The sequence below is a fragment of the Sciurus carolinensis genome, chromosome 15 (assembly GCF_902686445.1).
Source record: "Sciurus carolinensis chromosome 15, mSciCar1.2, whole genome shotgun sequence".
Taxonomy (NCBI): Eukaryota; Metazoa; Chordata; class Mammalia; order Rodentia; family Sciuridae; genus Sciurus; species Sciurus carolinensis.
Genome location: NC_062227.1, coordinates 68,815,765 through 68,841,066, shown reverse-complemented (window position 1 = coordinate 68,841,066; position 25,302 = coordinate 68,815,765). Strand labels below are relative to the sequence as shown.

The following is a 25,302-nucleotide window of genomic DNA, read 5'->3' as shown; positions in this document are numbered from 1 at the left end:
AAGGGTGGTCCCCTGGTCCTGAGAAATAGAAGCCATCTTGGAAAGTGAAAAGTTCCTGGTGCATGTATGTGGAGGGTCTCAGGCACAGATGCAGTCCAGGACTGATCCAGACCTGTCCTGAGCTGCTGGTTATAGCCAAGATACCACAGAAGGAACTGGTCCCATAAAGCAAGACTATTGGAGCAAAGAAAGAGAAAGGTCAGGAAGTTCTCCTTTCTTTGGGAATAGGGGATCCATTTTCTTCTAGTTGCCTTCCTTGCGGAAGTGCAATTTCTTTTCCAGCTCTGTCCTCTGGTTTCCTCACCCACATGCTGGGTATTAGAAGTACAAATACTGAATTCTTCTTAAGCAATTTGGGGGGCTTAAGACAAGGTTGAGAGATTACTAAACCATAATATTATGGAATTAATACATTTTTCTTCTATTTCTATGAGCACATACATCCCAGACCAACCGATTTCCAGTGTCTGCCTCCAGGCAAGACCTCCTCCCCACCACTGCCCATGGGAAAAGGGGACTCACAACCCTCAGAAGGGCAGGAAGGAGTACCTACCCCTTCATTCCCTCTTGCCTGAGTAATAGAATTGCAGCAAGGCACGGGGTTCCTACATGGGACAAGTTGACATGATAGCTGAAGGGATATGATAGATGAAGAAATAACAATAATGTGCTGTGCTATTTCTTCTTCTTCAGAATAAATGCCTTGATTTTAGACTAGTAATAAGAAAAAAATAAAGATGGTGTCAGAACATACAAATCGTAGTGCTCATTGGTCATGTTTCCAGACCACAACAATCCAGTGTTCATATGTATTTGTATTTGAGTCCTATTAAGCAAGCTGCTATGCTTTTACTAAATAGCCCCCCCCCCTTGGTGCTTTATTTGCCAAAGACTCTTAAAGATAAAAATAGTTACACACATGCAACTTGTTTGTCCTCTTTTTCTTTCTTCTTAGGGGCTATTCAGGCTGGTGAATTTAAAATATGTCTGCTTGTGGCACAAGGATTTGCTTGTGGAGGTGTACACGTTTATCACTTGAGAAGGTGAGGCCATCTGGGATTGGCCGCTAGGCAAGGTGGAGACAGTTAAAACCCCACCGCCCCAGTTAAAATAGTGGGCTTTAAAGTCGCCAGCCCTGACCCAGTGTCCCAAGTGTTAGGGGCAGAGGAAAAACATTCACTTAACTATTTTAGAGCCCCTGAAACAGCCTCTCCCATCCTCTCCGCTGGAGAGTTTGGTCTGGCCCGGGTCGCTCAGGTCTGCTCAGGTGGAAAGGCGCCAGGGACCGCGCGCGTGTTCCGCGTGGACACCGAGTACGCGGCTCGAAAGTAAACACGACGCCGGGGGCTTCCCCGGCATTCCTTAACCAGCGCGCACAGTCGTCTCCCTGCACCGCGGGGCAGCGCCGAGGTCCCGCTGCTCGGGGGTCAGCACCGGCCTCGATGCTCTCCCAGGCGACCGAGCTCTGGTGCCACACGCAATGTGAGAGCACACACACGTGTACATCCACATGCACGCACACACACGGTTGGAAAGCCACCAAGCCATTCCCGGTGCTGCCCGGCCCTTGTTTTCGGGGTGCACCCGCCCGGCAGCCGCTGCTCTGCGCTGCGCCGCGGCCCAGCGCCCCCGACCCCCGAGCGCGCGCCAGGCCCGCCGCAGGCCCGAGGAGGCCGGTCGCACACCCACCGCGCCGCGGCCGCGCGGGAGGCCTGCGCCGCCCGCGCCACCCACCGGCCGGGCCCTGCGGGCGGAGCGGCCCCGGCGGGCGGCCGGCCGAGCGCGCCCTCCCCAGCCGTGGCCCCGCGCGCCATGTGTCCCCGGCCGGGCGCGCCGCCTCCGGGCCGGCCGCGGCGCCTTTAACCAGGGAAGGGAGCCGGGCGGAGGGGGCGGTCGGGCGGCTCAGAGGAGGGCTCTTTCTTTCTTCTTTTTTTGAATGAACAGTGACGTACTACAGGAAACCAGGCGGTTTGTGCGGAGAATGAAGTAAGAGGCCAGACCCCCCCGCCCCGCGCCCGCCCCCTTCCTCCCCGCCCCCTCCCCGCCCGCCCGCGCGCCCGCCCGCCGCGCGCCCGCCCGCCGCTCCGGTGTCCCCACCGAGCCGTCGCCGCCGCCGCCAGCGAAGGTGCCGGGGAGCCGGGCCCTCCCCGCCGGCAGCCGTCACCGCTCGGAGCGGGCTGCGCGGCGGGAGCTCGAGGAGGCGGCCGCCGCCTGCGCCGCCGCGCAGGAGCAGGAGGAGGAGAAAGGGTGCGCAGCCCGGAGGCGGGGTGCGCTGGTGGGGTGCAGCGGAAGAGGGGGTCCAGGGGGGAGAACTTCGTAGCAGTCATCCTTTTTAGGAAAAGAGGGAAAAAATAAAACCCTCCCCCACCACCTCCTTCTCCCCACCGCACCACACACAGCGCGCGGGCTTCTCGCGCTCGGCACCGGCGGGCCGGGCGCGTCCTGCCTTCATTTATCAAGCAGCTTTTCGGAAAATGCATTTGCTGTACCGAGTTTGATCAGAAGAGGATTCCTGCCCCCGTCCCCGGCTCTTCCAGCGTCTCCCTCCCGTGTCTCTCCCGTGGAGGCGTGAAGCGGTCCCGCGGATAGAGATCCATGTCTGCGCCCGCGCGTGAATGTGCGTGTGTAAATTGCGGAGAGGGAGAAAATCACAGGACTTCTGCAACTGCAGGACTGAAAATTGTAATTCATCTGCCGCCACCGCTGCCTTTTTTTCTTGTGCTCTTGAGATCTCCGGTCGGGATTCCTACGGATTGACATTTCTGTGAAGCCGAAGTCTGGGAATCAATCTGGAAATCCTCCCAATTTTTACACCCCCTCCCCCAACTCCTGGTTCATTTGGAAGTTTTAAAGCAGCTATAAACGGAGAGTTCTGAAGATTGATGGGATCGTTGCCTTATGCATTTGTTTTGGTTTTACAAAAAAGGAAACTTGACAGAGGATCATGCTGTCCTTTAAAAATACAAGTAAGTTCTTTGCACAGGATATTGGTTTAATGGTAACTTTCAATGGACACATTTGAGGTTTTCGACTTTGAGTGCATTCGAGTAAATTTAATTTCCAGGCAGTTTAATACATTCTTTTTAGCCGTGTAACTTGTAGTCTGTGTGCCCTGCTTTCACCCAGTGTGTTAGGGAAAATGCACCTGATTTTGACTTAACTAGTTTTTTCTCTTCCTTCTAACCTTTCAGCATCACGGAGGAAGTAGACTGATATTAACAATACTTAATAATAATGTGCCTCATGAAATAAAGATCCGAAAGGAATTTGAATAAAAATTTCCTGCATCTCATGCCAAGGGGGAAACACCAGAATCAAGTGTTCCGCGTGACTGAAGACACCCCCTCATCCAAGAATGCAAAGCACATCCAATAAAATAGCTGGATTATAACTATTCTTTTTTCTTTCGGGGCCGTGGGGTGGGAGCGGGGGCGAAAGGTGCTGTTGGTCCCCGGCTGCTTTTCCTCGGGGAAAGGATGGCTCACGCTGGGAGAACAGGGTATGATAACCGGGAGATAGTGATGAAGTACATCCACTATAAGCTGTCACAGAGGGGCTACGAGTGGGATGCTGGAGACGCGGGCGCTGCGCCCCCAGGGGCCACCCCCGTGCCGGGCATCTTCTCTTCCCAGCCCGGGCGCAACCCCCCGCCCGCTGCGCCCCAGGACCCAGCAGCCAGGACCTCACCACCGCCACCCCCGGCTGCCCCCGCTGCCGCCGCGGGGCCTGTGCTCAGCCCGGTGCCACCTGTGGTCCACCTGACCCTCCGCCAGGCCGGCGATGACTTCTCTCGTCGCTATCGCCGCGACTTCGCCGAGATGTCCAGTCAGCTGCACCTGACGCCCTTCACCGCGAGGGGACGCTTTGCCACGGTGGTGGAGGAGCTCTTCAGGGACGGGGTGAACTGGGGGAGGATTGTGGCCTTCTTTGAGTTCGGTGGGGTCATGTGTGTGGAGAGCGTCAACCGGGAGATGTCGCCCCTGGTGGACAACATCGCCCTGTGGATGACTGAGTACCTGAACCGGCACCTGCACACCTGGATCCAGGATAACGGAGGCTGGGTAGGTGCACGTCGTCGGGTTGAATGAGTCTGGGCTGGAGGTCTCAGGTCTGAGATGCCTTGGTTGAAGTGTGGGTGGATACCTGCGTCAGGGGGAGGCTGTTGAACCAGTGGAATAAAATCGGGCTTATAGCTCTCCTGTTCCCTTCCCTCTTCCTCTGGAGAAAGTGCGCCTTGCCAACCAGACCGTGATAACTCCTTTCTGCCGAAAGTGCTTGACTTGCTTGCCAGCCATTGAGGCGCACAGATCCTGCATTTCCGATCCAGTGATATTTTGTGATAAATGGTATCCCTTCTGTGTTTCTCAAACTGGGGGCTCAGGGGTTCCCAGCATCACAGTAGCTTGTTGAGATCGGAGATTTCAGGAACTGCTTATAATACCAGACCCCAAGGGTTGGGTCTCCACAGTATGCATCTTAAACAAGCTCCCCTGGTGGATATTTCTTCCTACTAAAAACTGAGTACCATCCAGTTAGAGGTACAGACTCCACCAGAGGATCAAGGGTATGTCTTTTCCAACTCACTTGGTAAAATTCTCCCAGAGGAGAAAACCACTGTAACTCCTTTTCCTGGAAAACTTAGCAGTGTTTGTACGGAAGTAGGCATTGGATGAAATTAGTGGACCTCAATCTGCAGTACCATATCCCCGGTGGGCAGGATGGTGCCTGTGCTCTGAAGATCACTAGGCTATGGCTGCTTGACATCTCATCAGTGACGGAGTTAGCATCAGCCCTACCCTTTTTGTTCTGTAGCTCGTGTATGATTTAAAAATTTATTGGCATTTTAGCATCTCACTTTTCACCACCTAGAATCCACATAATTCTGTGGTTGGTCCATTCTGCTGGTGAGGGGGGAGCCAAAAACTTGCATCTAGGTATCTATGTAAGAAGAAATTCTTAGCAGTGGATTCTCTCAGGCCCTGACTTCAGTTGAAATGACATTCTTAATATGTGTAGCTCTGAAGAACGTCTGTGAGGCAATTTTTTTTTTTTTCTGGTAGATAGAGCTTCCATCATTTTACCATACAGTTCTATTCCAGGATCCTAAGACTTGAGGTTTGTAATTAAGATCTTCACCTTGTATTTAAAAAGATTTATGAAAAAGTAATAATTCTTGTCTGAAGGGTTCTTTTTAGACTTTTTGTTTTAATTTGAGGAGTTATCTTTGAAAAAGGGTGCAATTCAGTGCTTCCTTTTATATTCTCTGGGGAGAATGACTAATATTATTTTATAGGCCCTAACAGGAGCAAAGTGTCTAGAATTGACTGTAAGTGGCTTCAATGTCAAGAAGCACATTACATGTTTTTACTACAACTTACAAAATGTACTAATATTCAGGGGCCCAAAAGAGAAAAGGCCAACAATAGTAGATGATTGATGGGAACATCTGATCTTATTTGACCAAAGTTGACAAAACATTGATGCCACCCTTCAATGTTTAAAAGTAAACTTAACCAGAATATCCTAACTTAAAATCTCTAAAATCTAAATGCTCTTTGTGACTCCTTTGTGTGTTGAGATCCCACATTCTTACAGAATTTGCTATAGGATGAAAACATTTTTGTTAAGTGTTAAGTTAAAAGTAGGTGATTTAACCTCTGTATCCAAATAGGTAGGGACCTACAGACTCCAGATGGATCATTTTAAAGCCAAAGAAAAACTGGTTTAATGGTTTTTACTATTTTATATTATGAAAAAGTTATATTTGAAAATTTTCTTTCTAGTTGAAAGAAATCCGAGGCAGTAACTGTCATTGATCAAGTAAATTAATATAAAGGTGGGAAATAGGGCCACCTTTATGATAGAAATATAGATATAACCTTGACCTTTGTTCTTGAGTTCTACTATGTTAACCTCTCATGCAACTAAAGTTTGTTTTTAAATGAAGGATTACTTTTTTCTCCTTTTACAATCAGGTTTTCATTGGAGAGCCTATCTCTGTGGTCAACAGGTATCTGAGGTTGATAAATGTACAGGCTACATTTTATGATGCCAAACCACAATGACATACTGTAGAACATGATAAAACTTTTTTTTTGACAAAACTTCTTATAGTAAAAATAAATCACATAGAACCACAAATGGCTGACGGTAAAATGCATAATAGTTTTCAGGACAACACATGGTTGGTTGACTGTATAGGGGAAAAAGGAATTTGGTGAAAAGAAAAGTATCAGAAAATGCAATTGTGAACACTTTTGTATAAAACTGGTAGTATTTCAACTTATAGATGATTTACTTATTTCAAGTGTGCAGTATTAATTTAATTTTTTATTTATATTAAGCATTTGATATATAGGTTTTCCTTAAAATTTGCAACTGTTAGGGTCGCATCTTTAATGATACCTTGCATAGTGCAATGTAGTTTTAATAACAATGGAAAAGTTTCAGAAGAGAGCTGACATATTTTCATCACATGCGTCAATGATCTGCACAATTTCCAGGGCTCAATTCATTTACAGAACACTTTACTGAACACTTGAGGTTTTAGATTTGAAGTCACTTTTTCTTTTCTCCTGCAAAGTCAGAACTTTTTAAGGTTGAGGAAAAGTGTTTGCAATCCATGTTTCGTAACATGGAGGAAGTAGTCCTTGGAATGATTTGCCTCTGATAGATCCCAGAAGCCTACAAATTAAGTGAAGACTGAAGAAGTAGTTGGTGATAGAGTGGGATATGATGTTCCTAAGTTTAAATAAGGCATTGTGTGGCATCCAGAGAAAGACAGGAAAGGGAACAGTGAGACAACAATAGTTCTAAAAAATGTCCAAGATCGTGTTGCTAAAGAATGGCTCGCAGACCAGAGCATGGCATTACCGGAGCTTTTTAGGGATGCAGAATCTCAGGTCTCACCCCAGTGCTATCGAGTCAGTCAGACTTTGTGGTGTGTGTGCACAAGAGTTCCTGGGGGCATCTTTTGAGAAGAAACACTCCTGGAAGGGATTCTGCAATGCCCCCGTCCAGTGGTCTCCCAGGTCTAGAGTATTACCTGGCATACTCAGTATGTCTCAGTTTCCCACTAGAGTGATCTCATCCTAAGGAAGAAATAGATTGAAGTGAGGGAGTAACAGGAGGTCCATTGCCAGAAGCCCTGTCTTCTCAAGATTGTTTTTAAGGGTAGTTATACAATTGGTACTGGCATCACTGGTCCCATTAAAGTGACATAGCTTTCCTATTTCAATTAAAGGCAAGAAATTAGCTCTTTTAGTGGCTCTGTTAGTTATTATTTTATTCCCTCATAACAGTGTGTGAATTCTGTAAATGGGTTTAGTGACCCTGTGATTGCTTTGAGAACAAAGGGCCTCTTGTAAACAAAGGGCTGAGATATGGGCAACATGGTGGCCAACGATCGTTAGCACCCTCCAAACTGTGAAGTCTGATGACATTCAGCCTCATGTGTTAGGAGGGAGTGAGATGAACGTGATGAGAAGGATGCGTTGCTTCAAACAAGGCGCTTCAAACTGTAGGAGCTCGGCTTCATTCTGTTGATGAAATGGTGGTTTAACTTTTTGGTGGGGGGCGGTCTTTCGGTATTGATGGTTTTTGGAAGCTAGGAGCTTCTCTACACCCAGTGGAGGTCAACTTCCTTTTTATTAGTTAAGTCAGCAAGCAGTTTTCTCTTTTCTGAATGCAGCCCACATCCAGCAAAACATTTGATTAACTAGAAAGCAGTGCCATTCCATGCCAGTGTACAAATTACGTTTAAGAGCATCATTTTTCTAGTGGCTGAGCATCAGCTGCTTATGGCCAATTTTGGCAGCAAGATGATAGGATTAAAAATAGCATTACGATGATCCAGTCTTAAATAATACATTTAATGATGAACTTTCCTTGGGAAAGTGCATCTTTCTGCCTGCTAAGAATCACATGACCCTGTTCAATAATTTATCTTGTAGAAAAAAAAATACATGATTGCTCCTAGAGTATTCAGTCATGTGCTGTTGAGTGATTATATTTCTGGACCTTCATAAATTTTTTTAGTTCACTCAGTTTGGTTTTCTGTTTTTGGACTCTTGTTACTATTTAATGTCCATTGAAAACATTCTTTGGTGTATCCTGCTACTTTTGGTAATACTTTCTAGTAAGGACAGATTGGTCGTTTTAGCAATCCTTGATGGAACTAGTACAGTACATATACCAGGTAATGGTCACAAATTAAAAAATAATAATAGTAAACCAGCAAGCTAGATTCTTACCATTTTTTTCTTCTCTCTGTTCCTTTCTGTTCCATTTTTTGCAGGGATAATAAACCTACCTGTGAAACAAACCTGCCTGTTTGTGAGGTCGCCTGTCATTTTTCTTTTTTTTTTTTTTTTTTTTTTTTTGGTGCTGGGGATTGAACCCGGGGACTTGTGCTTGCAAGGCAAGCACTCTACCGACTGAGCTATCTCCCCAGCCCCTTACCTGTCATTTTCTAGCAGAAGTGCAGTAAAGCAATTCTAGCAGAGAGCATTTGTGCTAGAAAACAGAACTATCTTTGTAGTAGATGAGTACAAAGTTTTCTTTTCCTCCAGAGATATATCATATTTGAAGCTCAAAGGTTTTGTTGAACCTTTTTAAAGTAATCTAATATTGCCTTATTCAGATATGGCAATTACCCCTCGATCTAGTCACCTTGTCCCCCAACTACAGACCACAGAATGAGTTCATTTTCTTATGATTTTTCTCTTTTGTTACTCTTGGTTTGATTCAAGCAACATGAGCATCTGATGTATAAACAGGATTGATGATGAGAATTCTTCAAGGATTGAGACAGTTATCGGACAGACAAGATGGCAAGTCTTAGATCTTGGGTTGATTGTGGCACCAGAAGGGAGAACTTTCCCTTCCCCTGATGAACTCATAGGTTGGGATGGTAGGTGTCTTGATAAATGCATAATTCCCAGGCAGCTCACAAGCATGATCCTGGACTCTAACATACAGAGGGGAAAAAGAAAATAACTAATGTTATTTGCATGTACTTCAATAATTGTCTGAAAAAGTTATTTTAACCATATGACTGTTCATGTGTGCATTAGACCTGATTTAAATAAAGGGTAAAATGCAGATAAATTTAAAAATACTGTATACCATAGACATTAGCTTAACAGAACTGAAAGGCAGGGGTTGGGGGTGGGGAGTTCCCTTTAAAAATAGTAACCCACTAAGCACTCTTTGTGCATATTAAGAAGACAATAAACATCAGTCTACAGTTTGTCAAGAATTTCATTAGTGCTTTTTAAGTAAAAGACAATCAAAGTTCTGATTAGAATGATTAGAACAGGGTAATTTGAAGAACTCTTAGATAACTTATATGCAGAAAAATATAAGTAGGCTTTGAACCAGAACAGAGCCTCTTCCTTTGGAACAGAAGAAAAAACTTCTGTTTTGTTTTGGTTTAGGTACTAGTACTCTTCTGTTATCATGTGCTTCTCTTCTAATATACTACTTAAAATTTACAGAAAATCATAATGCACTGGAACACCATGTTCCTAAGAAGTGGGAACTGGACTTTTAGGGCACGTAAGGACCTCTTTCTTTAAATGGAGATGGTAAAAATTTTTAATTGCAGCCAAGCTATTTTCCTGATTACAAGTATTTCTGTGGTTGGTTGTTCTAATCTGTGCCTAGTTCTGTAGTGTAGTGCCAACACTGGATTTCTGCTGTTAACCTACCTGTCCTTCAGTGAGAATGAGGACCTACCATCATTTCTATTTCTCCAGAGTCATTCAGGTTTTGTTATAGGTACCCGCCCAGAGCGCCATCCCCTCCTGCCAGGTCATGCCTGTGGAAGGCCCACCTCTCAGATTTAGCTGCTGGTTACCATCCCACCTGTGAAGAGTAGGACTCACCTGGAGGGAACAGCAATAGGTCTAGATTCCAGCAGCAGGGAGCAGAAATGGGGATTTAACCAAAGCTGCAGTGTGCTCCACTCTGATCTGGCCACAGGCAGCTGGGCAAGGAGAGTCTATCTCCAGATACTGTCCTTTTCCTCCAGAGATCATAAATTTCAACTTCAAGCAAAGAAAATACAGTATCTATTGGCAAAAGTTTTACTTGCTCTGGTCCCTGTAGTGCAAGGTTATTGTGGGGTATAACTTGAGTTGTAGATACATTTTGACCAAATTAAAATAACTTATAGTAAGGACTACTTCCTCAGACACCCTCTAAAAAATGGTAAAAAGGGAATCTCCCTAACATGCTGGTGTGACTGCTTGGTTTGGCTCTGTGAGTGGTTCTCTTGAGCGATGAAACAGATCCCTTGAAGAGGTTAACTGGGTAAGCCACCTTCTCTTAGGAGCACAGAGTTTCCATGGGGAGCTATTGGGAAAATTTGCATTTCCATTCTGCTGCTTGTTTTGCCTTCAGAATTTCAAGGATAGAACCATATTCTCCTTTTGGTTAATAATCAGCTCTCTGGGGCTTCATTGTAATGAGTCAGAAGCTTATGACTGACTCCACTCTGCTCTTTATTATGTCTCCCAAAAACAGCCCAAGAACCCACTGTGTCAAGCAAAGCTTCAGTTTTTCAAGGGAGATTTTTTCCATAGAGACCAATACATTTTTGTTTGTGACAGTTCCAATTACTGTATTTCTCTATTTTTAACTGTCGAAAAGACAGTTTAAACTGCAAAAGACTAATGGAGAGTTTACGAATTTTAATGCTTGGAGCCCCAAACAAGAAATCAGCATTACTGGTGGTCTTTTCCTCACTTTTTGCAGACCTTCTTAGCAGATAATTGAGATTTCTTCTGCTTTATAACATGATGAATGTTATATCTGGGTAGTAACCCTGCAATTGAATTGCAGCCAACTATTGCTCTCAGCTGCATTAGAATTTTCTAAGAGAATATAGACAAAATACTTAGCCCTCTTCATTCAATGCTTATCTAATATATGAAATATATCCTTATTACAATTAGTATAGGAGTAAAATTAATTAAAAACTACATCATCAGCTTTGGATACTGATTGATCTCTTTGTGGGTGGGATGGGGAAAGCAAGTCCATGAAGGACCGCAGCTTTGGCACCTCTGAGTTTTAAATTTCAGGCTATCTCCTAGCCATTTCCTCCATGGATTCCTGCCAGTATCTTTCTTTTTTCTTTCTTTTTTTAAATGCTGGACACACAGAGAAGAGGTTTTAAAATATTTTATAACAAAATTACCAGTACAGTGAGGCAGAGCCACTTACTAAAGTGATGGTATAAGGAAATGACCTGTGAAAGTCTTATTCGAGGAATTGTCACGAAACTTACGCTGGGTTCCCAAAAACCAGAGCAGATATGGACAGGGTAAGGGTTAGAAGGACTTGGTAATTTAGGGGAGTATGCACACTAATTTTTTTAACTGGGGGAAAAGCATTCATTGGGGGCCTACTATGTGCAAAGCTCTATGGTAGGCGATTTAGTTGAATGCAAAATGTGTGAGATAACCTTTGAGGAGGTGGCCAACCAGTAGGGGACTACGACAGGTATGTAAATTGCTGGAGTCTTTGATAATCTTAAGTATCCAGAGAGATCCCATACAGCAACCCATTAGAGTTCCAGTAGGAGATAATTTTGAGGCAAACTTTGGAGAACAAGTAGGAGATGTAGGGAGAGGACATTTCAGTTAGTGGGAACCGGAGGGATCAAAGCAAGGAGGGATGTGTGAGACCTGTTTGGAGAACTATGGAGTCTGCCTTGACCGGGGCATCAGGAACAACCTGAATTTGAGAATTTATCATTTGGTCCTAAATTGAAAGATCTGTATTGAACTTAGCAGATGATCAGAGGGCTATGAGACAAGGCAGGATGTGTGGGTTTGAAGATCAATGATAATGGAGGCAGATGGGGAAGACCAGGCAGGAGTCTGGCCCACATTTGCAGGTGGGGATAGAAAAGACAGGTGGATGTGGGGAAAGGTGCATTCCTCTAGAAGGAATGAGGGAGGGAAGAATCAGGGCTCAAGGTATCTACCAGCTGGTTCAAAAAAATGGCACCATCTTGCAGAAAGAAAGAGGAAAACAGTGAACAGCTTGATGGAGTAAAGGTGATGAATTTAATTTTGGACTTTTCCAACTTGAGCATTCATTAGGATATCCAAGTGGAATGCTCAGTGAGCAGTTAAGCTCAGGAGGGAAATCGAGGCTGGAATATAATATGCCTTCCCCCACAAACCATATGGCTTTCCCTTTTACCTTTTCATTTCCCAAAGTGGTCCTGCTGTACTGCTGATTTTACCACCTTTTCTTCCTGCTGTTCACACACCACCTTTGCTCGCAAGTCCTCTGTAGCCCTCCTTAAATTGGGTTAAGATGATTAACCTGAAGCCTTGCTGTCCAGAGTGTGGCTTCTGTTTTAGTCAGCTTTTTCACTGCTGTGACTAAAGAACCCAAGCAGAACAATTGTACAGGACGAAAAGTTTATTTTAGGGCTCACAGTTTCAGAGGTCCTAGTCCATAGAAGGCCGGCTCCATTTCTCTGAGCTGGAGGTGAGAATGAGCATCATGGTGGCAGAGTGTGGAGGAGGGAAGCAGCTCACATCATGGTGATTAGGAATCAGAGAGAGAGGTCTCCAACTTGCCAGATAAAAATACATAACCCAAAGCCACGCTCCAATTCCCACCTCCTCCAGCCACACCCTACCACTTCAGTTACCATTCAGTTAATCCCTGTCAGAGGATTAATTCACTGATTGGGTTAAGGCTCTCGAACCATTATCTCGCATGTGAGCTTTTGGGGGACACCACATCTAAACCATAACAGCTTTGCACTACCAGTTTGTCAACCTAAACAGTAATTCAACTTGACTCAAATTAGTGTTGTTCTGATATCCTGTTGCTACTCTCCATTTGTGGCTCTAAGCCCTAGAAAACCGAGGCACACTCCTTTGCTGGGACTTACTCATGAAATATTTCTTCTACAAAATTCAAGATGGCAACTAGTATAGTAGGTAGTGGGCACACAGTGACCATTTATTGAAGGAATTAATTAATAAAATGACTAGGTTAGACAAACTTTGGGTATCTAACTCATCCTAATCAGTAACATTCTTACATTTTTGTTGTGGTTGTTATTGTATGTGTGTCCCAAATGTCCCATCCTACTGGTTGGTTAATATCCAATAGAGACTAAAAAGAAAGAAAAAAAAGAAAAATATTAATTTTTTTCTTCTTTTTCATTGAGTTGAAAAAAACGTATCATTCGTAGATATAGAGAAATATTTTGGATTTTGTTTCATATTAAACACTCAACAGTCCTTAGTGCTAACATTAGACACCAGCCTGCTGCGTGTCACATTCTGTTGATACAAAGGCTGCATACACACAGTGTGCACAGATGTGCCTACTTGTTCTCATTCCTTGTGTTTCATATCTAACCCAGACTGTGAAGGTCTTCAAGTCCAAGATTATTCATCACCTTGTCATTAAAGAGAGCAAGGCTTGTGCAGGGTTCTCACAGCGGGAGCAAGGTGGATTTTAACTCTGATCAGCGTTGTAGCTCCAATATAAAAAGAACAGCATAGAAGTCACAAAGATAAATGATCCCCTAGTTCTTCCATAAAAATAAGCAGCGAGTTGAAGCCGAAGTTAGTATAGCTCAGCATTCCCAGAGGTGAGAAAACCCAAGCTTTTATTTCTAAAGACCCTGATCAATAAGAAGACCACCAGGGCTGTCACAGATATTGGCCTGGCTGCCTTGGGCTAAGTTCTCTGTTCTGGTTCAAGCAAGTCTTGCAGCTTATCTGTGGTTTTAAGAACTGGTGGAATTTTGAGACTCCTCATCCCTTGGCATGAGGCGAACTCAAGGCATTGTTGTTCATCATTTGTCATCTGTTTGAGCAAGATCGTATGATTTGTTTACTTGTAATGAAGCCTGACCATACTTCTCCAGGGGCTTTTAAAAGAGACGGATGTGTCAGCTTGCAGATTTGTCCCCATGAATGAAACCACAAGCAAATTCTCTTCTCTCTCCCATCCCCCCTTCCTCCCTCTCTTCTTTGGCCATCTGCGCCTTAGGTTCCCATTGCCAGCCCCTCTTCAAGTGGCTTATCTTTGAGTGAATTCAGAAACTTCAAATTATAAAGGACACCCAGATAATTGGCCTGGTCTCCAAACTATCTGTCCCCTGTGCTGCTGCCAGATTCCTTCTTAATGAATACATCCAGTGACAGTGGGATTCTTGAGCTTGTCCATATCCGTGAGAAAATGAGCTCCCCTGCTTTGTAACAGCTTGCGGCGCAGGGGGAAAAAATACAGCCATTGCACAAGTTTTCTTTGCATGTAGTTTTCTTTCCCATAAATGATACTTTGAGAATACAGTTAAGGGGTTATTAGTTTTCTATTTCATGCTTGGCCTGTGTGTGAGAATAACACAAGCTGTCACTGCAAATCAGTAGCTAAATACACTTTGTCTGGTTAATATATTTAATATTTGGCTTAATTAAAAATTAACTGATGAAAGTACATGTCATTGGAATTTGAAAATACCTCTTGTAAGGAAAATTTCAAGGGCATGACCAATGAGTAAATTAGTGGTTTTATAATACAGAGACTTTGGGAGAAATATAATGAGTGTGGACATGACCTCGTCCTTGAAACCTCTACCTGTTTGGCGGGGCAGGATATTGCAAAGGAGCATCCAGGTTGTTGTGAAGGACTCACTTGTATCTCTGCATTTTTGAGTCAATAATAATTTTGTTCTCATCCATATGATTTAAGCATATAGAACAAGAGCTCGGTTAGTCTTTTGTATGCACCGTGATGTAGGCCAGGGACTGGAGAAGTGGGAAGTGGGAGCCGATAGGCCTGGCTGACAGACCAGGAGAGTGGGGATCCTAAATCTGCAAGTACAGCCGCGCATGCGTGGGGCTGAGCGGAGAAGGGCAACAACAGTGGGGCCATTTGTTAGAGCCAAGGAGGGATTCCCAGGAAGAGGCTGAAGCCCGAGGAAGGGCAGAAGTTAACCTAATGAAGTGGCAGGCGGAGCAGACAGACCTTGCCCAGAGGCCTCGGCCCCTGGAGGGCTGCAGGAATGAAAGGTGCAGCCTGACTGGAGTGGGGAGTGACCGGTCAGAGGGTGCTTGTGACAGGCCACCCGACGGGTTTACGCCAGACAGGTCCCTGTGACGCCACTCAGACAGTCAAGTGAGAATGGGAAGAAAGAAATTAGTGACCGGATAGGAGTGTCTTCGAGTACAGCCGGGAGACCGCGCACCTGGAAGGATGGCGGTAGGAATGCCAGAAAGGGACGGCTTTGCGCAGCGAGCAGGGCTGGGATGCAGAGGCTCTTAGGCGAGGTCGTGATTGGCCAAAGGCTCCCAAACACTGTGCGTTCTCTTTTCTAGCTGTGATATTTTTTATGACCATTTTGAAAACAGTGTGGTCGTTGTTCTGGTTATGTATTTTTTTTTCCTTCTTCGTTTTATATTTTCTATAATTAACATGACCTGTTGGAAACATTGTTAGAATTCACATTGTAATAAATGTTTATTAACAATTGGTTGATAAAAGTGTATTTAAAGAAATAATTTAATTAGGACAAGACATTTTTGTATAATTTTTCTCCAGGTGAGAAAAATGACAATAATGGTATGTAGAATTTTAAAGGTTTCCAGAGGAATTCCATATCTGTTGGCTGGTTTGAGATTCACAACACCCCCTAAGTAAGGCAGGCCTTCAACTTCTGCGGGCACATTATAGTTGTTTATTCCCATGGGAAGAGGAAACTTTGTAGCAAAGCCATGTGAGCCAGGAAGCAGAGGAGGAGAAGGCCTTCCTTGGGCGTCTAGTGAGTACTTTGACAGGCTAGTCAGGGTGTGCACAGGATTATTCCATCAAAGCTTAAGCAAATATATTTAATTTTGAAAAACAGTATCCTTTACTGCATTCCATCTCAAAAATTTTATGGAAAATTAAAATGGTCTTTTGTTTCTGGTTGTTTTCCCTCCTTTGATTCTGCTTTTAAAGTGCTTCTGAGCTTGGTGCAGAGGGACATCTTAACTGCTTGCTAGTAGATGCCCATGCATTAGCTCAGGACCCTGTGGGAACTTTTGAAGCAAAGTGGCCTTGGACGTGTTTCTCCTACCAGAGAGACAGCTATGTGCTTGATGGGGGAGTTCTGCACACTCCAAGAGATGGTTCCACAAACCAGCCCCTTTCAATAGGGAGAAAGTGGAACTACATGGACGCACGATTGTTTTTGATTGTCACTAACCAGCAGTGGTGTCTTTATTTACTTCTAAAATTGGGCTCCTTTCCTTAGGTGACCAGTAAAAATTTGATTTTTATTGAATTTTTAAAAATGGAGGCGCTCCCATTAGCAGGGTTTCCATGGTGTTAAGGGGGATATTAGTCCATCACTCATTCAACCAGGATTGGTAAAGAGCTTACTATGTGCCAGACACTATTGTTCTAGGGGCTTGAAGATATATCAGAAAATGTGACGGTCAAGAATTGTCTCTCCTGTCTTGAATCCAGTGTTGTGGGGAAGTCAAAGCAGTACACAGGTAAATAATTATCAAAATAACAGAAGGGCTACAAAATAAACCTAACAAGGGTGCTGGGGCAGGGCCATGTTAACTTCTTTGTTGGTCTTGGAGCAGTATGGCAAGGTACATGGATAGGGCTAATGGCTTTTCTTCTTTAACAGCAGGAAACAGTGTTCTACTTTATAATTAACATGTTGGTAGAACACTGCCCTTACATCAGCTGTGAGTTACTGTGCAGATACAGAATCAAGAGACAGCTACTATTTTCGGCAAAATGTTTGAAGCACTTTTTCCTTTGCAACTCCTTCTCATCTTTCCCGATTCCATTTATCACGGCATTGGTCATTGGCCTCTGCCACTGAAAGGCAGGAAGGAAATGAGCATTTATTGAACCCCGTAAGTGCCAGACCCCAGATTTAACACTTATGGATAGAAGATTATTTAACCTCAGTAACCTCCCCTGAGGGTAGGAAGTGGAGTTACAGATGAGGAACCAGGTTCTGTAAACTCTAGTGACTTCTCCCAGTAAGAGGCAAAATCAGGATCCTTTACTTAGGCATCCAAGTGGTAATTAAGTTCCTCTGGAACTTAAAGAAATTTTTAAACATTTAGAACAGAATCCTATTAAAAATAACATATTGGTACATGTGACTTTTTGGTTTCTTTAGGAAGCTAATTATTCATCTTTATTTTGGTAACTTGGAGTTGAAATCTTTCTCACAGCATGGACTTTTTAAAGTTCTCTCATAGTTAAGGAAAATGAAACTTTCAAATGAAACTTCAGTCTCTCCGCTTTGACTCCAACAGTCTGTATAAATAGCCTTTGAAAAATAAGTAGTAATCACTGCTTCATACAGACCAGACACCTGCTTCCAAGCTCTTCCAGGGGTCTGAGCTGTTGGAATAACAAATCCACAGTGCCTCCAGGATCCAGAGCGATGAGCTCACTGTCAAATTGAGACCTGCCTCACGCCTTTAATAAAAAGGTGGGAAAAGACTGTGGTTTTACCTCCGGTGTGATCCTCATCCCTCTCTGTTCTTATTTTAGGCATGACCTTAGTGTTTTTTTCCAGAGTCCAGAGGTGGAATGACATGTTACTCAAGTTTACAAGATGATGATGTATCTGTTTTTAGAGTGAGCTGAAAATTTTATTCTACTCATAAACAAACCCACCTTCAGTCACTGCGGTGTATCAAGGGAGGGTTATTTCCATCCCCTGTGTTTTAATTTGGATATTTTGGCCTAAAAAAGACACAGCGTTTCCATCATAACATTTGAACAGGATGCAGTTGTGTTGACTGGGAGGGCGAAGGGGGTTCTAGCAGGAGCCAGGAAACTCCTTGAATGAAACTTAAACACTACATTCTGACAAGATAGGAAACTCTTCCTGCTTTCTTACTAAACTTTTTTTCTCTGCTTTTTCATTCTCTAATGTACCTTTTGTTATTACATGCATATAGATTGAATATTTAACTAACTTGAGGTTCACGTGCAGAATGCAAAATTCCAAGTCAGAAGGAAAAAAATGATGTTTTAAGAGGTTTGTTTAATAAAGCATAGATAGATTTGGAAAATTATACCTTCTCCCCAGGCACACGTTATGAATTTTGAGAGTAGAACTGTGTGGTATTTCATAAGAAAGCAGAAAAGAAGGGAAATTATTGTTCAGACAGAGGGACAATAGTAAGCTTTCATTGAGTGAGACAGTTCTACTTAAGACTCGCCAAGCTCCATGGGCTCTCTGTTAGTTGAACTGAACAAGCCACCAACTATTTCCTCTCTCTTTTATGACCAGACTGCTTTAAAAATGTTGCTCCAATATAACCTAGGATATTTAATTTATAAGCTATAACCCAATGGTGTGATGCTGGAAAACCTGCCTTATGTAATTTTGTAAATCCTTAAAATTTCAGTGAATTCAGAAAATCAGCATCTTGATTCTTTTAGCAGCTTTTATGTGGCCTCTTAGTTACAGATTGCTCTCGGGACAAGGGAAGAGTAGGTTGGATTCTGTGCCCTGCTCCCTGACTTCCAGTATGAAAAGAAGAAAGCCCACCCTTTGATGCCTGGGTTCTCTTTGGGATTATTCCTAATGTCCACCCAGAAGTCTGGCGTGCCTATCTGTAATTGCAAGTAAAAGACCTTTCATATTAACAAAACTTATCAACACCCTCAGATATCTCTGTTTAAGGGTGATGATTCAAAACACAGCTAGGAACTAGGAAGTAATTTCAGCAAAGGATGTTATAAAGTTCACATGCTGAAGTTCATACCCACAGTTCAAAAGAGCTTGGCTATCGTTGCTTGAAATAAATAAATAAATAAAAAGATATAATATGGGGCTTGTGTGTGTGTGTTAAAATATAAATAACACACACCATTTCAACCTTTAAAAATTTGTTTTTGCAATGCTGGGATGGAGCCCAGGGTCTTATGCATGCTAGGCTGATGCTCTATCATTGAACTACATCCACAGCCCCATTTAAACCATTTTTAAATGTACAGGTTGGTGACATTTAGCAGATTCATAATGTCATGCAATCACCACCACCATCCTTCTCTAGAAAATTTCATCATCCCAAACTGAAACTCTGTACCTTTAAATAACAGCTGCCCATTTCTCCTGGCACCTCTGGGTAACAACTATTCTACTTCTTGTCTGTATGAACTTGGCTCATCTGGCTACCTCATATAGGTAGAAGCACACGGGATCTTCCTTTTGGGTCTCACTTATTTTCTTGAACAAAATCAGCCCATGTTGTAGCATGAGTCAGGATCACATCCCTTTTTAAGGATGAATAATATTCTCTTCAATTTGCATTTAAAATAATCTTTCCACAAGATTATCATTTTTATCCTGCACTGGTAGAAACAGCAAATACATTAAATTAGAACTGAGTTGGCAGGGGAGGTAATGGAGACCTGAAAATTACCAGAAAAATTATTTTAGAGTCTGACAGCAAGGAAGAAGACAAAAGTGCTATTCACAGCAGTCCAGGAGCTAAACTCCACAGCCATGTGTGGCTGCTGTGTGTGGAGTGGACGGCAGTGACGGTCTCAACAGCCCTCCAGGTGACCGCTGCACAGTGGCACAGGGCAGGCTCAGAAGTTCACCACCCAGGATGCTGCTGAGCCACCAGGACAGGCCTATTTTCTGCAGAAACAGTTGGAGAGTTCAGAAGAGTGGGCAATCAGTTGCAGAAATAGCTCCATCCCAAATGGTTAAAATTTTTCAAAAGTTTAGGCTTCAGTCATCTGAAAAATTCACTTATGTGAAAGGATTCATTCCACACTGTAGTAAGAAGCAAAGCAATAGCAATTTAAAAATAAATAAAGAGGCTGAGACCTCAAATGGCATTTGCTTACCTGCTGTGTTCCTTTTCTTTTCCTGCCTCACTTTTCTGAGTAGAGGATTGGTAGGAACTTGACTGGAGTCTCTGTGGATGTTGTTTCCAGGGGAGTGTTTGCTCTTTTGCTGTATCTAAATTACTCTATGCATAAATTAAATGTGCACATAATTAGAATAGCTGGCCTGCCCTGCTCCATGATGCTGCAGAAACTCCTGTGCAGCCACTTGGCAGTGTCTGAGCCTGAGCATCTGCCTTGTGATTTTATTTTGAAACCTCTGTGCGATCAAGTGTGGTCATTTGTTCATTCAACACTCTCTGTGCCTACTAGGTGTCTGATCACGATTCCCAGCCATGTGGAGGAAAGTCTCCTAGGGTAGACACCCAAGCAGATACATTACAGCACAGTGAACTTTTTCCTGGCAAAGTTGGTGGGTGACACAGATGGTGTGTACCCTTGACCTGGGTCTTAAAGAATAAGTAAGAGCTTGTTTAAAAAAATAAAAATGAAAGAGAACTTGCGCTTTGGAGAATGGGAAAGGTTACCATATAGAAATAGAGCGCTCGAAGGGCTTGGTAGGCTTAGGTATGGCAAAAAGGTCTGAGTGACCCAAAGATTGGAAGGAGGCAGAGCTGGGGGTGAGGGTGACTCCCGTGTGCCACCCTGAGGAGTGTAGACTTGAGTGCTGCTGCCTGGGAAAGCCGGTCAGGATTTCTAGCAGGATGGTGAGTGGCAGGACCAGGCTCTTGGTAGAGGGAAACTCTGCTGCCTGTGGCAGGTTGGTGGGTAGAGAGGGCATCAGGGAGACCAGCTGGGCAGATGGGGCAAGTGTCCAAGTAAGGTGCTGAGCATCTGCATCCAGTGTGGGGAGTAGGAGCAGCCAGGACAGGACAGGCCGAAGGCACACTCAGCAAGGCTGTGCACAGGAGTTGAGGAATGTGCGTGTGATTGATCATCACTGAATACTCAGTGCTTAGCACAGGCAAGCATGCAGCAGATACTCAACGAACAACAACAGACTGAGTGGACAACTGGCTGTGTGTATGTTCCTGGCAGTGCAAGCGAATGTTGAAGGAACACCCTCACTATTCTTCTGGCGAGGGTAAGGCAGATGTTCCCGTGGTGAGTGCTCCATGTTCAATCTCTGTCAGCATATTTTTTGTGTCCAGTGGTCCGGGAAGACTGGTACAGTTTTTATTCTTGTCTTGCACATGAAGACCCTGAGGCTTGGAGGGGTGACTCTAGCTGGTTGGAAGGTTAAGCTGGAGCTTGAACCCAGGTTGTCTTGGAGCGCCTGGTGCTGTTAATGATGACGCTCTGCTGCCTCTCTGCTTTTGGAGTTTCCAGGAAGCTGCTTCTATCAAGGTCCCAGAAGTGATGACTCGGGTCAACATACGAGAGGCAGGATGCAGAGTAGCCTGTTTAGGAAACCATTTATCTCACATAGACACAGCATCTAAGATGACCTTAGCAGAAGTAACCCTGGCTTGATAACGACCCCACAGCCTTTCCCCTGACATAAAATAACCAGTATGGTTATGAAAGTGGAATTTCTCTGGGGAATAGTCCTAGAAAGAAATAGGTGGTTGAGATAAAAATAACCAAATATTAAGTAGCATCTGATGGTTTTCTGTGTTGTCCCTGCCACACTCGGTCTGCATGCGTCACCTTGTTCTGCCACCTGTAGGTGGGGTGTCACTGCAATTTGACTCACTTGGTCCTTCCAAAGCAAGAGAGACAGGTGCGTGCATATGGAGGAGGTGGTACCTTGGTAGCACCTCACCTGGAGCGTGCCCTCAACACACCTGGCTGAGAGGAGGAGGGATCCTTTGGGGTCAACTGTCCTCTGGGGGTGGAAGCCCCTGGCTTTCTGGAATGAGAGGGGTGAGTTTGGCTGCCCATGTGGCCCAGGGGCGGGAATCCGAGCTCCCTGCCTTCAGGTGTGTGTGCGGTCATGGATCATTACAGCCTCGTCGGAAGCTGTGTTTTCATGCTATGGGTCAGCCTTGTAAAATAAACTCTTGTCATAACAAAGGATGCGGCAGCCAGATTGCATCTCAGCATACCTCCTCTGCTTACCACATTACATATGGGGCTCCCATTATGAGGACATGGCCCCCAAGTCAGTGTGGTGGAGAGATTCCATCACAAGGTTGATTCTGTGTCTTCTCTGGAGCTGTGTCTTCCTGCACCACCTCATCTGTGGTGATAAGTCGTGGTGGTCATGGCGGCACGGGGAGAGGGAGGTGTGGAAACCCAGCCAAGCTCTCTTGGCTCCAATTTTATGCAAATTTGATTAACAGAATGCAAATGATTTCTCAGTAATACAGGGTGCAGAGACACATGCTCATCTGTTTTCAGCAGCCCTGGGCTTTTAGATGCAGTCACTTTGGAGGCAGGGTGAGTGTCATGAGGCAGGTTAAAGACGCCTTGGGAAGGAGTGGCTCACCCCATCCACAGAAGCTGCCTGGAATGTCGTCAGGAGCAGCAGCTTCCCTTTGGCAGTCCACAGGCCGGGACTTAGGGTGTTTTGGGAATAGGTCAATACAGACTAATGCACCATCAAAGTCTTTTATTCCCCTCTTATCCTGAGGAGTTTCTGTGATCATTGAATATATCCAAATATCCAAATATTTATTCATCCCACACATCCTGATTGAGTATTTATTCACTACTAGGCACTGAAAAAATGTTAGCGTGTGCACCAAAGGGTACAACCATGACACTGTGCCTAAAGCTATTCCTGCACTGTCCAACGTGAGAGTCACTCACTACCTGAGGCTATTGGGCATGCGAATGTGGTTAGTGCCAATCGAGATGTGATTGGAGTGTCAAATATATATCAGATTTCAAAGACTTCATATGAAAAAATAAACACATACATGTTTCATCATTAACTTTATATTAATTAAATGTTAAAACAATATATTGGATATGTTGGTTTAAACAAACTGTATTAAATGTGGCCACTAGAAAATTTTAAATTACATATGTGGCTCCGATGATGTTTCTATTGGATGCACTGATCTAGACGGCTAACCATTTATTGCACCATGTGGTCACCTTTTTATTCCCATATTTGGATATTATTATGCAGGGAGGATAGAACAACTTTCTCTTTTTCCATAGATGGAGTACAGTTTAGATTATTTTGTGGCACTTTGACCCATTCGAAAGTGTATTCATGCCTGTGTTCTTGCTGATCCTGTTGTCTATCCATAGGCAGGGGTGAATGAGGGAGGGACTTGCCAGCCTACAGTTAGAGCTGGGTTAGGAATTACAACTTTAGCCGTGGACTTCTACCCCAGTGCCTATTGGAAATATATTAAAACTTGTCCTTGGAAATTTTTTAAAACTTATTTTTCTTGTTTACTTCTTATTATGTGGTACTAAAGATTGAACCCAGTGCCTCACACACACTAGGCAGGTGTTCTGCCACTGAACTGTAGCCCCAGCCCACCCATGACAATGTTAACTTTTATTTCTGTACCAAAGATAATAGAGCACAGCCTGTTTAGAAGTATTTGTGTGCCTGCTGTGGCTGACATTGCAGCAGCTGGCTGATGCGACACATTGATCCAAGGTTGTAGTGGGTATCCACCATCAAGGTGCAACTCCTGTTGGGCCTTTAGACCCTTCAGGAAAGGGCAGGATCAGGGTGTCAGACATGTTGTCATGACCAGGGGACATTTTCTTCTGTTGGAAGTCAGTGATTGTCATGATGAATTCCTGGCAGTGTGAAGCAAGATGGGAGAGTCCTGAGACCGAGTTTCAGTCATTGATGGGATGGAAGGACAAGGCAGAGTCCTTGGATTAAAGGGGCAGAGGATCAGATCCAGAAAGTCACCTGATATTATGGGAGATGGCATAGGACTAAGGATGGGGAGCTGAGGTTCAAGGGAAGAGCAGAGGTGTTCTCAAGGCCAAGAATAAGAGGCAGATATGGCAGGTGAGGTCTGAGCCGTGGTTGAGGGCAATCAGGCCAGAGCCCTGGGTGTGTCCTCTTGGCCCTGCCAGGAACTGCTGTCAGGGCATGTCACATACTTTCCTCAGCTTCTGTTTCTTCATCTGTAAACAAGGGAGTCGATATAGTCTCTCACGATCATTTTGTGATTCTTTTGAGCTTTGAAGGCCCAGGAACCAGCAAGAACAGCATTAATAAACTATCAGTTATGGCATAGATTTTGGGTTCTTCTCGACAGTCTCTCTGCTGCCTGATGTACTTGGGGGCACTGAGATCCATGGTCTATGTGATCACCAGCCAGGGCCATTCACCTGGCCCTGACTGAACACAGGTTGTGTGTAGGATTACTTTACAGTGGTCACCAAATCATAACTACTGTAGCATAAGACAAAAGCGTTTACCCCTCCTCGCCTTTCTGGGCTCTGTTCTCATCGCCATACCTTCTGTGAGTTCTAGCTCTGTATCACGTATCCTCAGACACTGGTGTTCCTCAGGTAAGAATTCACCCCCATTGACCACGTGCTTTGGTAAATCACAGCCTGTCCTTTGTCTAAAACTGTTTCCTCTGCTTTACTCTTCTTATGAATTAAAAAGCTTCAGGGCCAGAGAGGAACGACATAAGAATTTAAATACTTTTTCTTTTTAAGCCTATACTTTAATTGCTTTTCCTAAGTGCGGGGAGACAAAGGCCGCTGGGTCTTGGGCTGGCTTTGTATTTGGTAGAGAACCATCCTACAGCACATTCCCTCACTGAGGGCTCCAACCGCCTCTTCCGCCTCATTATACTTTGCTTAGCACTGGGAAGCCTGGCATGGTTTCTGTTGGAATGAAAAGATTGGCAGAGCCGCCCCAGACAACAGCACCACAGAACGCTGTGGCAGAAGGTTTGGTCTACATACCAAGGCAGCCAAACTATTAATTGCATTCTCTGTGATCACAAAAAAAGGTGCTGAATTATTCTCTTCATGTTTTAAGAATGACAGGCTTCTGCTCTGCCAGCTCTAAGCTCTGCACCACAGGGAGAGGAGGAGCTAGATTCGAGAGGGGGGAAAAAAAGCTCCAAAGTGAAGGTAGCCGGCTAGTTCTTCAAACAAGGTCTAAAGGTGAACTGTTTTGTGATCCGTACCTGTAGAAGATCAGAAGTAGGGCGAGGTTGTGTTTCCATACATTTACATAATTTAATTAAGCATTTTCCATTTTGAAATCTTACTTCACATTTTGAAATGGGACTTTTCAAGTTGCCTACTTCTTTTCCCTCCTGTTTCCAGTTCCCTTTGTTGGTGTGGGCTGGAGGACTCTGGCTGCAGAATCTATATGCACTTTCCTTCCTCAGCACCTGAACAGAGACGCGCTCGTGAATATCTCAATGTCCAGGCCCTCCAGACGCCCCGCTGCCTTTCCTTGGAACCTGCTGTTCCTCCTCCCAGGGCCACAGCCCCACCACACCCGCACTCACAGGCACACGGTCCCACGCACATTTT

General features: G+C 44.4%; 1 protein-coding gene across 1 annotated transcript in view; it reads left to right on the top strand.

Annotated features, from left to right (window-relative positions):
- Positions 1 to 1,785: 1,785 nt before the first annotated feature.
- The window catches only part of Bcl2 (BCL2 apoptosis regulator), a 165,513-nt gene continuing 141,996 nt past the window's right edge, over positions 1,786 to 25,302 (top strand). The window contains exons 1-2 of the mRNA XM_047526569.1: positions 1,786 to 2,966; positions 3,192 to 4,061. Of these exons, the coding sequence (XP_047382525.1) occupies positions 3,477 to 4,061 (585 nt within the window). The 5' untranslated portion in view covers positions 1,786 to 2,966; positions 3,192 to 3,476. The remainder of the gene's footprint in view (positions 2,967 to 3,191; positions 4,062 to 25,302) is intronic.